The 12,091-nt window shown below is 43.6% G+C and overlaps 2 protein-coding genes across 4 annotated transcripts in view; both read left to right on the top strand.

Annotated features, from left to right (window-relative positions):
- Positions 1-2: 2 nt before the first annotated feature.
- LOC123087373 (CCR4-NOT transcription complex subunit 3) lies at positions 3-7,925 on the top strand. 3 transcript variants are annotated; one of them, XM_044509372.1, is made up of 16 exons: positions 3-115; positions 191-322; positions 2,264-2,380; positions 2,468-2,518; positions 3,043-3,132; positions 3,235-3,381; positions 3,518-3,628; positions 3,848-3,916; positions 4,270-5,022; positions 5,138-5,302; positions 5,638-5,701; positions 5,863-5,987; positions 6,655-6,924; positions 7,006-7,140; positions 7,261-7,436; positions 7,569-7,925. In XM_044509372.1, the coding sequence occupies exons 1-16, from the start codon at positions 23-25 to the stop codon at positions 7,642-7,644; spliced, it is 2,574 nt and encodes an 857-aa protein (XP_044365307.1). In that variant the 5' UTR covers positions 3-22; the 3' UTR covers positions 7,645-7,925. The 3 variants fall into 3 exon arrangements, with proteins under 3 accessions (XP_044365307.1, XP_044365305.1, XP_044365306.1); XM_044509370.1 differs by having other exon boundaries at positions 5,638-5,761; XM_044509371.1 differs by having other exon boundaries at positions 2,243-2,380.
- Positions 7,926-8,078: 153 nt separating this feature from the next.
- LOC123083989 (probable xyloglucan galactosyltransferase GT19) overlaps positions 8,079-12,091 on the top strand; it is a 6,156-nt gene continuing 2,143 nt past the window's right edge. Inside the window, exon 1 of the mRNA XM_044505822.1 lies at positions 8,079-8,262. Coding sequence (XP_044361757.1) covers positions 8,079-8,262 — 184 coding nt within the window. The remainder of the gene's footprint in view (positions 8,263-12,091) is intronic.

Here is a 12,091-nt window from a genome sequence, read left to right as displayed (position 1 = left end):
GACCGCCGGAGCGCCGGATGCCATGGGGGCCAGTCGGAAGCTGCAGGGCGAGATCGACCGCGTCCTCAAGAAGGTGCAGGAGGGCGTCGACGTCTTCGACAGCATCTGGAACAAGGTCCCCCCTCCTCTCCCCCTTCTCCCCCAACCCCCCGCGCCGGATTCTCATGATTTTGCGCGATTCTGGGGGCAGGTCTACGACACCGAGAATGCGAACCAGAAGGAGAAGTTCGAGGCGGACCTCAAGAAGGAGATCAAGAAGCTGCAGCGCTACCGCGACCAGATCAAGACCTGGATCCAGTCCAGCGAGATCAAGGACAAGAAGGTGACCCCTCCCTAATCTCTGTCTGTCCAGTATCTTTGTTGCCTGGATGGATGGATGGAAGTGCTTCTGCCGCTGCTTCCTTCCTCCCTTCCGCCCGTCCTTCATGAGAATCATCTACTGTCTGCCCCGCTCTTCAGTTCAGTCAACTGTTTAGTTTAGATGCGGCTTCGGTGCCAAGTTATCTGGAGGAAATATGCCTTTACAGGTGTCTGGGGGGAGGTTAAGTGGCTAACTCCAGTCTCCAGCGCTTCTGTACCTGTCTTAACATTGATATTCTTGCTCGATTTTGGTTGTGCGGCGTCGTACTAGTACTCGTGTAGGTGCAATGCCAATGCACTTCTCTTCTGAATTGAAATTTTTGATATCATGCTTGTCTGGAACACGAAGTCGTAGTTGACTGCTCGAAGTGACTCTGCACATGATGGTATTTTATTTAAGTGGTAATAAGAATGACAGCCGACCATTTCTTCTCTCTAAAAGAACTGAAAGGAACGAAGCTGATTTAAAAACAAAATGGTAAACTTGAGCGGTAGGTAGTAAGAGGCGAAGAATTTAGTTGATGGGTTTTAAATGGGTTTATTACTTGGTAGATCTCGTGGTCTAATGATTGTCTGGAATGGAACACTAGAAGAGGTCCTCGTTTGATCTTCTGATCTGAATGTGAGTAAATGTTGTTTATAGAACTGCTTGTATCTCGTGTTCGAATTTGTACCATTAAGCCATGATTGGATTAAGCTGTGGAGCGCACAGTTGTGAGAAGGTGTTCTGATCAAGGCATTGACTAAACTTAGAAAGTTGTGAAGTGCAATAAGGCAATCTGTATGGATGTACAACAGAGTTTTGGAGTTTCTAGGCCCCTAAAGTTCTTACTGACCTTAAACCAAACCTGCCTTTAGAAAGACTTGCTAAATCAACAGTATAGTGATGGTTCTGGAGACGTTGCAATTCCTGATGTTGTTTCTTACGGTCTGTTTGGTTTTAGAACCAAATGGAGTGGAATATAACAGTTCCATTCCAGAGGAAAATAGAATGGTTCTGTTCATTTCCTGTGTTTGGTTGGAGGGATGGAATGACAAGAATCTGGTTCAGTTCACCTCTTGGTGATATTATCTCCCATGTGCATGATCATATTTTCATTAGACAATATATTATTCGAATTTTCAGCAGCATTGCCTTTGTATTTTCAGCGTAAACAATTGTATAGCTATCACTATGGCTATGGCTAATTGGTTATCAAACATAAAACTGGAATGCACATATAAACAAGACAAATTGTGTAGCTATCACAATTTTCTAAGAACTAGAGGTAAAAAATTACAATGTAATTTTGGACAGCAGCATGTACCAACAGGTATCACAAAACCATAGGCAAGAGGAGGAACCAAGTAACCACCGTGCACCAATTCACTGAGCATTTCCTAGAACACCCTACATGCACCAGTTCTTTGAAACTTCTCCTCACATAAAGCACCAGGATTTGGAGGAATGGGTGCGCATCTGAGGGAATATTCCCTTTTGAGCAACCAATTCATTCTCATTCCCTCTGTAACCAAACATAGTAATATGTCCCAGGCGCAGAACTGACCCACTCCGTTCCACTATATTCCCAACCCAACACACCCTCGGTATTTTGTTATCCAATATGTCTTGTCATTTTAATCATCTCTTGTCAATTGGAACATTGCGTTCTCCATGTTTGTGCTACTACATGCTGCATTTTTTTTTTGTAAATTGAGGAGTGTTTTACTGAAGAAATATGGTAGGGTTCCTGATTGCAGGTGTTCGTTTAGAGAAGCAGTTATTCATTTGTTTCAGTTTTGTGGTGTTTAGGCCAACTTCTTTTCGTTACATGTTACCATTTAAAGTTGGGCATAGCTTACCGTTCTGTGTTTAATCCATTTGTGATATATGTTGACATAGGTTAGTGCCTCTTATGAGCAGGCTCTCATGGATGCCCGCAAGCAGATTGAACGCGAGATGGAACGATTTAAGGTCTGTGAGAAGGAAACTAAAACCAAGGCCTTCTCGAAAGAAGGGTTAGGTCAACAGCCTAAAACTGTATGCACTCGGTCTTGTTTCTGTGTTTGATTAACCCTTTTTTCTTTAGTTGTTATGAATCTCAGCATCAATTCTTATTTCACGCAGGATCCTAGAGAGAAGGCTAAAGCTGAAACAAGAGATTGGCTTAACAGTGTGGTATGTTTGATGCATTACATGTATGCTTAGTCTTATTGTTGTTTCTCTTTGGCCTAGAGTATGTTCTGAAAGACACTCGCAGATTCTACTTTGTGACAACTGATAATAGACTATTTAGAATTTGCTGACTAAGTTTTCTGATCTGATTGGTCTGAAAGTATAACTTGCATGCACACCCGACTACTGATGTTTGCTAATATTTTGACTATACTGGTGGTTACTTGTCCCTCTCAGAATAAAACAAAATCATATAGACTATTATTCTGTGGCTATTTTCTTTGATCTGATCACTCTGAAAGTATCATTCGCATGCATACTTGACTCTGCTGATGTTTATTGATATTTTGATTATATCAAGTCATTACGCTGCACCTCGCTAATGACATTTGCATGCATACTTGACTCTGCTGATGTTTATTGTATTTTGATTATATCAGTCATTACTTTGTGATTTTCTGGTGTTGCTATTTATTTGTTGCATGTGGGTGCAACATTTCTAATATACTTTTGGGTTCGGTTTACAGGTTAGTGATTTGGAAAATCAGATTGATAATTTTGAAGCGGAGCTTGAAGGACTTTCATTTAAGAAAGGAAAGCAAAGACCTCCTCGATTGGTATGATCAACTGTATAGGATTGGAAAGTGTTCATATTTTACTGTCTACGGAACCTGTTTCCAACAGTCTCTATTGCGGAGGAAGTAATTATGCATTATCAGGTACATTTAGAGAAATCTATTACGCGGCATAAGGCTCATATAAAAAAATTGGAGTCAATTCTGAGACTCTTGGATAATGATGAGTTGAGTCCTGAGCAAGTCAATGATGTGAAAGATTTCCTAGAAGACTATGTTGAACGTAATCAGGTGGGATTTTCTTCCTGCTTAGCTGTCATAATATCCATTTTTTAATTTTTGATATAGTCAAGTCGGAATTGTGATGACCTAAAAGCATTGTGGATCTGCTGCTTGTTCTGACTATCGATTTCTTAATCCGATTCAGGAAGATTTTGATGAATTTAGTGATGTTGAGGATCTCTATAGCACATTGCCTATGGAGAAGGTTGAAGCACTCGAAGACATGGTTTCACTTGCTCCTTCCATTCTTATCAAGGTGAGCTGTGAGCTGTTATTTTTTTTACTTTGTTTATTGTGATTTTGCTAATAGAATCAACTGGCAAACTTTCTTATTTTTTTTCCCCACAAATACTGCTTGTCTGCTATGCTGGTGCAGACCATTTCTCTACCATGTTTTTATGTCGTGCAGCTCTTCATCTTTTAGTTGTATGGGTAATTATATATTTTTCAACATCGCTTCTTGTTTGGTTGACAGGGTGTTGCTGCTGTTTCCACTACTGCAGTTTTGAGTACGAAGAGTCCGACAGCAACTTCACCTACTCAGGTACATGTTATTCATTCCTAGTTATTTATTGAATATCTCTTGGTTTGTGATAAACGGAGACATAGTATTAGTATATCAAATACTCAGAACACAATGGTTGTTATGTGCCCAGTGTCAGCTTAGTGGCATCTTGGCTGCTGCTTTCTTGTCAACCTTTACATGCTAGTATTGATTTATTTGATCATATTCTTACAAGCTAATCCTTGAATATGAATACATGTGGTTGTTGCTAATTTGGGCATTTAATAAAAACACATGCTAACAAGATTGAGGAATTGGTTATTTCTAATGTACAATCCTGATTACTACTTGTCGATATGCTGATTTACCGACTCTGTCTCCCTTTGCTTCAGGCTACTGTATCAACAATCTCACAAGGGACATCACAAGATCAAGCAGAGGAAACAACTACGCTAGAAAGCAATCCTGAATCGGTGCCACAAACACCACCTCCGAAGGGTGGAAATCTGGGACCATCAGTGCCAGTTGTGCCCACTGCCATTAGTACCAGTGCTGCAGCTGTTTCTGTTTCGGCGGATGCCATTAGTTCCCCAGGCCCAGTACGGCCAATTGTTCCTCCCACAGCACCCACAATATTTGCTGCTTCTGCTGCTGTTCGAAATGCTACAGAGAGCATGCCTGCTGTTGCTTCAACTCCTGCAAACTTATCTACTGCCGTGAAGGATGATGAAAGCATGAGCTTTCCTCCACGTAGACCGTCTCCCGCAGTTACTGAAATTGGTCTTGGCAGGGGTATTACCCGTGGCTTAACTAGTCAGGCATTAGCTGCTCCCATAAGTGTAGGTCCAGCTCCAGGAAATGGGTCCATTACTGCAATTCCTCCAATAAATGACCTGTCCAAACGAAACATAATGAATACTGATGAGAGGGTTAACACTGGTGGTCTTTCTCAGCAGTTGGTTTCACCTCTTGGTAGTAAAGTTCAACCACAGCCGGTTGTGAAGACTAACGATGCTGTTAGCTCTGATTCCAGTAACACCAGTGAAAGTGCAGTTATTGGAGGAAGGGTATTTTCTCCTCCGGTTGTTCCTGGGGCTCAGTGGAGGCCTCAAGCTCCTGCTGGTTTCCAAAATCAAAGTGAAACTGTATGTACCTTTGCTCCAGTTTTATTTCTGAATTTCACTGTGATTTTACAAATGATTTTATAAAATATTCATAGGATTATAGGAATATATGACATTTACTTGTTCATATTTTCAGGGTCAATTTCGTGGAAGACCTGAGGTCACCGACCAAAGGGAGAAGTACTTGCAAAGATTGCAACAAGTACAGCAGCAGCAGGGCAACCTTCTTAGCGCTTCTCATATAACGGGCATCAATCAGAAGCAATTTTCAACCCAGCAGCCCAATTCCCTCTTACAACAGGTTGTTCCTGCTTTTACTAATAAAAATGTTGTGATATATCAATGTCTCCTTTAGTCAAGAATCAGGAAGTACAAATTAGTTGAATGCACTGATTTTTGATTGTCCGCGTATTACTTAGGTGCTGTTCTCTTTCTGTCTTTAGGAGTGCAAGTCCTTCTTTAGATGCTTCCATTCTAATCTTATTCTGTTAAGGCATGAAATCAACTCGTAAAGTTTGTAGTAATATTTTGTGTTGGCATTCCTCAATCTTTTGTAACCATCTTATAATGCCTGAAATCTAAAGTCAATTCTATATAGTGATTGTTTTCACATTTTCAGTTTGTTCATTTTTGCAGTTTAATTCTCAGAGTTCTTCTATCTCTTCTCAAGGGGGCCTTGGGCTAGGGGTTCAGGGACCAGGTATCCCTTCTGCCTTCTCATCTCAGCTACAACCTCATGAATCCCAAATTCTCGAGCAATGTAATGGCCATGCATTTATTTCTAGTATATATAAAGTTGGAGGCTCATAGTGTTTGACCACTAGTTTTTCCTGTGCATTAAGAATTTATCAATATGTGCAGACGCTGGGCAAACAAAAAGTGACGAGCAGCAACAAGGCTTGGCCGATGATGCTAGTGTGGAGTCTGCTGCAACAACTGGACCGAATAAGCACACCAATGAAGATGACACAAAGGCTCCTTATTCGGTACGGTCCAACTTTTCCATACATGCCTGCTCATGAATTCAGTGAAACAAGGTGCATACAATTAAGGACACTGCACTTATCAGTGGGAATAATCAATAGTGTGGAGTAACTCACAATAATCTATGACATTTCGTAGCTAGATTTTTAAAGGATTTTGGGCTATTTTGCTCATATTTTAGAAAACCGGTCGTGTGTATGGCCCATCTTTCTTGCAAAATAGACTTGAACTGGTCACATCAGTTCCAATCTGCATATCTTTTCGGTGCTCCTACAATGTTAGACAGTTTAATTCTTAATTGTTTTTGACTCTATAGTTTCCCTGTACTTCTATTCAGGCACATAATGTAACACCTGGGACGTCACCCTGTGTGGCTTAACAGAAAAAATTAGAACAACGTACAGTGTATTTTTTCCGCAGTAATTATTTTGGGCAGTAGTATTTTAGGGTGTGTTGGTCTGAGCCTGAGCCTACCCCCATCAAAATTTTGGTTATCCAAAACTTCGGCGAGGATTTTGCTTGCTCATGTGGGCTACAAAAATGCAAAAGAGTGGCAAATAGACCTGGGCATGGCCAAAAATTTGGCAACCTTCTGAACATGAACATTGATTTTGGTGTGCGTGTTTTCTTATTATCTGAACATTGATTTTCCTTGTATGGTTTTTACAGAATCCTCCAGCATCCATAGCAGAAGGCACCCAGCTATCTAGAGACTCTGATCTATCACCCGGGCAGCCTATGCAAGCTGGCATGCCATCATCTGGTGTTGGTGTTATTGGCCGGAGGAGTGTATCTGATTTTGGAGCAATTGGAGACAATCTCAGTGGAGCTTCGGTAGTTTCTGGTCACGATCACCTTTATAATTTGCAAATGCTCGAAGCTGCATACCACAGGCTTCCACAGCCCAAGGACTCTGAGCGTGCGAAAACTTATATTCCGGTATGGATGATGCTCTGTCATTTATATATGCACCAGATGTTGTAATGTAGAGTTAACCTCCCTATCTCGTTACTTTTTCAGAGGCACCCTTCAGTGACCCCTGCCAGTTACCCACAGATTCAGGCACCAATTGTGACAAATCCTGCTTTTTGGGAAAGGCTCGGTAGTGATACATTGTCTACAGATATGTTATTCTTTGCATTCTACTATCAGCAGGTTGGTCAGGTTTCATGTACTTGTTTCCAAATTCCAACTGTTTACTTATTTCCTTGCAGCATCACCCATCCAACTTTAATGAAGCTCTTGACATTCTTTCTTTGTTTTCCATGTTGGTAGAACTCGTACCAACAATATTTGGCCGCGAAAGAACTAAAAAAGCAGTCATGGAGATTTCACAGGAAGTACAATACTTGGTTCCAGCGGCACGTGGAGCCACAGGTGACGACGGATGAGTATGAGCGGGGATCATATGTGTACTTTGATTTTCATCTCGCAGATGACGGCAATGGGTGGTAAGCTGACCCCTCTTCTTTTAGTGTTTCTAACTTTCAAATTACATAGATTGATGGCACCAGTACTGTTACTGGTAAAGGTCGTGAGTTGTTAACCCTGTTACTTATTATTGCTCGCTCGCTCGATTGCAGGTGCCAAAGGATCAAGAACGACTTCACATTTGAGTACAACTTCCTTGAGGATGAACTGTCAGTACAGCCAAACTAGGGCACCAGGGCTGATCAAAGTGTTTGATCAAATGCGACTCGTGTAATTTTCAGAATGGAACTGTTGGAATCCGGAACGAATTCAAATTCCCCAGTTGTAAGTTGTAACCTTGTGGGCGAATTTAAATTTAGAGCTGTTGTGTGCATTCCTGGTCCCAGCCCTCACAGTCTGAACCTCATGCTGAATTAGATCCAGATTTCCTGGAAACTGGGAACTGGGCATGTCCAACGAGTTTGGTGGTACATTAAAAATAAAGGACTTGATGCAACATTGTTGGGTGATCTTGCAGGCCTAGAAGAATCTAACATACATGCGGCCAAGTCGCACAAAATGAATGATTGAAACTAAGAAATCACTACTTGTTCATTTTAAGTTTTTTTAATTAAAAAATCATCTTCACTTATAATGCAGCCTGTTTCTTCTTCACCAACGAGATGGATGATGTGCCATGTTTCAAGCCAGAATCCAGCCTAAATGACCAACAAACACCATCTCTGCAGCAGCAGCTTGCGGAGGATCTACAGCAGCTCCGGCGGCCGCCACACCTGAATGAGACCGGAGCAGCAGCTCCGATGGCGACCGCCACATCCCCTGACCTGCATTCCTCGCCTTTACGCTGTGAGCGGCAACTCCGGCGACCCACATCACTTGACCTGCATTCGTCGATCTGCTTCCTTGCCTTTGCCTGGGACGCTGCTGCTTCCGGACCTTGTTTCTGGCAAGGTCCTGGCTCAGCCTTGTCGTGGTTGACGATGGTCGCTGTCGCTTCTCACATTGTCTCTGCCTTGTGAAATAGACTGGCGCCGGAAACAACTGCTGTAAAAAAATGATGTAAAAAAACTCTGGGGCCGAAAAAAAATTCAGGCACGTAGATATATTTTTTAGAATGAAGACGCAAGTTGTGTCCAGCTTTAAATTAATAAAGCGATCCAAGGCAGCATCCAACATAGGTTCGACACCATAACAACAACAACATATGAAGGTACTAAAAATAGAGCGATACAAATCCACGGGCACTGAGCTCAGAGTCTCGCTGTTTCCCCAACGGTGTCATGATCCGCTCCATGACCTCTTGCATGAGCTCAGAGTCTCGCAGTTTCCCCAACGGTGTCCAAGTATGTTAAAAAAGTTGACATTTGAAAATGTTGGGTGAGAAGGAAATTTATTCTCAATGGTAATTTTATTTCGGATAGCCCATAAAGACCAAAGCAACGCTCCAACGCTACGCCACACGATCCTAGCAAATGCGCCCCTTTGCGCCTGAAGCAAGGCGAGGAGGTCAGCCCCTGACGAGGGGTTCCAATTCTGCCCAAGAGCCTCTCTTACGGCACACCAGGCAAAGCTAGCCAAATGGCATCGAAAGACGACGTGGTTAGCGTCCTCCCCAAGTCTGCACACTACACATGACCCATTGGATGGGCCGTTTCGCTTGGCCATGTTATTAGAAGCGGCGAAGCGGTTGCGGAACATTTGCCAAAAAGGAAGATTTTCGTCTTAAGCAGCATTCTTGCCTTCCATAACCCCTAGCTATGTCCAATACCATCCCTCGGTAAGCTTACCATACAAGGATTTGACGGAAAACTTTCCGAATGCAGTCAAGCTCCACGAGACTGCATCCGAGCCCACGACCACCGTTCTCCCTCCCAGCCTAGCGACCAAGCCATCCCAGCAGAGCCCTTCTGTCGGAGTGAGGTTTCTCATAAAACTAACTGTGGGGGGAGAAGAGCGAAGTACGTCGGCAACCATAAGCTCTGTGTCCGTTGCCAGTTGGAAGAGTGAACCATGGCTCATCCAAAGGGGAGTAGGCCCTAGCCACGCGTCCAACCAAAAGCGGGTAGACTTGCCGTTGTTCACCTGGAAGCTAGCCCAAACAACAAAAGCATGCTTCACCGCCTGGATCCTGTTCCAGAAGGGTGATCCCTTGTTTTTTGCAGTGAATTTTTTCCCATTCGGGAAATACTTGCTCGTAACAGGTCAGTCCAGAGCCCCGACTCATTTTGGACTAACCTCCAAATCCACTTCGCGAGAAGGGCCACACTCATAAGTTTGGAGTTAAGGATACCCAGCCCACCGAATTTCTCGGGCCTACATACTGCGGCCCACTTTACCAGGTGGTATTTCCGCTTAGTCCCAGCCCCTTGCCAGAAGAAGCGGGAGCGGGGAGTGTCTAACTTAGCGTGTACCCCATTGGCTAGTAGAAACATGCCCATTGTAAAGAGCGGGAGCAAGGATAGGCTAGAATTCGTAAGGACGAGTCTAGCCGTTGAGGACATAAAACGACCTCTCCACGGACTCACTCTACTAGCCATTTTGCCGTATAGCGGTTCCCACTTGTGTATGGAGAGCTTCCTATTTGAGATGGGAAGGCCTAGGTACTTGATCGGAAAGCTCCCAAGCTTACAGTTAAGTAGGTCAGCCACCAGCTTGCTAGCTTGGCCGTCCATCCCCATGGCTATGACCTTACTTTTTAGGAAGTTAATCTTTAGACCCGATAAGATTTCAAAACTGAGAAGAAGCAGTTTAACCGTAGCTATACTGTGGTCATCAGGCTCAAACAATAGCAGTGTGTCGTCTGCATATTGAAGATGGGTCACCCCCCTGGAATGAGGTTGGGGACCAAACCCTTAATATGGCCGGCTTCCCTAGCCTTACCAATCATGGCCGAGAGGACGTCCGCAACAAAATTAAAAACCAAGGGCGAAACGGGATCGCCATTAATCGGCACAACCTTCTTGCACCACCGCACCCCCTCCTCGGATAGCAAGACCCGACGCTCGAGATCGCATGCGTCCTTACCTCACCAGGGCTGGGTCCAATGTAATTGGCGTACTCTCCATTGTGCGGCTCTACTGGATTTTCTCGCCCAAAATATTTTCTGATCCTGTCCGAATTTCTTCTGGAAATATTTCGGGCCTCGCTCCTGCGCCTTAGGCCATCTGCCCACCCTTTTTTTGCTAAGCGTTGAAAAGGAAAACAAACCTGATTTCAACCGCACGTATAGGATGGCAAGTATGGTGCACACACAAATTTTGTGTCCATCATGAATTGTGGCTTCCATGGTCCACGTGAATTTTGTGCCCATGAACGAGTTTGGATGTGACGTTGTGGTCTTTCCTCATGAATGAAATGTTCACGGTCCTCTTCTACTCTCTCTTCCATCGGATATAGATGAACGGCTCAGATGAGCTGAACACGGGATCAATCCGTGGGAGGGTTGTGTCTGGCCAATAATAGCAATCCATGCCCAGTGCGAACCAATCCCATGGTTGGATTATTAGGAGGACAGTGGTATTCCCAATCTACCAAAGTTCAAATCCTAAACTTGATATTGGTGCTTGCATTTTTCTGAATTTATTTTAGGCCTTTCGGCGATGTGTGTTCAGGGATAAGACGTTTTTGTCCACAATGAGGATGTTTGGAGCGACTTTATCAATCTCAAGATGACATGCCGGCTCAGTCTTTCGGAGGTGCTCATAGGGATAGAATGTGCATGTGTGTGTTCATAGGAATGAGTGTATGCGCGTCTGTATGAGCATATAAGTCTGTACTGTATTAAAAAAAAGCATTCCGTGCCCAGCAAAAGAGAAGTCCAAACACTAAAAAGCTACTAGTCGTACAAAATTTCCAACGTCGCACCCGGAATATCTCCCGCCCCCACTCAATCCGCTTGTGCCGAGAAATCGCCCCGCGTGCATGTTGCAACCATTTTCAGCCTGCCAGCGAGCACACATCCTCCGAAATATCTCCAGTGCACCTCGTAAATCCTGGATGATGCCTCCGAAATATCTCCCTCCTCCAATCAATCTCATTGTGCCAAAGTGTCCCAGCTCAATGCGCGTGCCACCAGCAAATATTTCGTCCCATCCGCACGCGCTCGCGTACGAAATATCCCTCCGCGCACATTGGCCGCGCCCTGTGAATGTTTTGTGGACTAGAAGAATGTCACGAGGACTTTTTAATAGTAGAGATAATGAAATCCAGTCCACCTAAAAAAACCTAATGAGGGGCTGACACTTCTTATAGGAACCCTTGTACGAATCGCTCCCTCAGGAAGCCTCATTCAAGCGAACAACGTTATTAGAGAGTGTTTTCTTCAAAAAACCACTGCCCAAAGAACGTTCTAGAGATGAGCCTAAATCACCCAAAAACATCTGCTGCTAGACATATGAATGGAACATGTTTCTTCATCATCACATCATCACATAATACTCAATATGGAGTACAAGTTTAGTTTTTTTTTGCGGGGTATAATACAAGTTTAGTTGTTTAGTGGGAGGAGTGTTCTCATCTATTACGAAGACGCCTATGATAAATCCGTTAATCTTAAAATGTTGAATTGACTCAATATTTCGAAGGTGGGAGTGCCTGCATGCGTTCATAGAAAATTAGAGATGGATAAGTGTAAACATGTGAGCATCTGCATTTGTGCCGTGTTCAAAAAATTTCG

The sequence above is a fragment of the Triticum aestivum genome, chromosome 4A (genome assembly GCF_018294505.1).
Source record: "Triticum aestivum cultivar Chinese Spring chromosome 4A, IWGSC CS RefSeq v2.1, whole genome shotgun sequence".
In the NCBI taxonomy this organism is placed as follows: domain Eukaryota; kingdom Viridiplantae; phylum Streptophyta; class Magnoliopsida; order Poales; family Poaceae; genus Triticum; species Triticum aestivum.
This window is presented reverse-complemented; position numbering and strand designations above follow the sequence as displayed.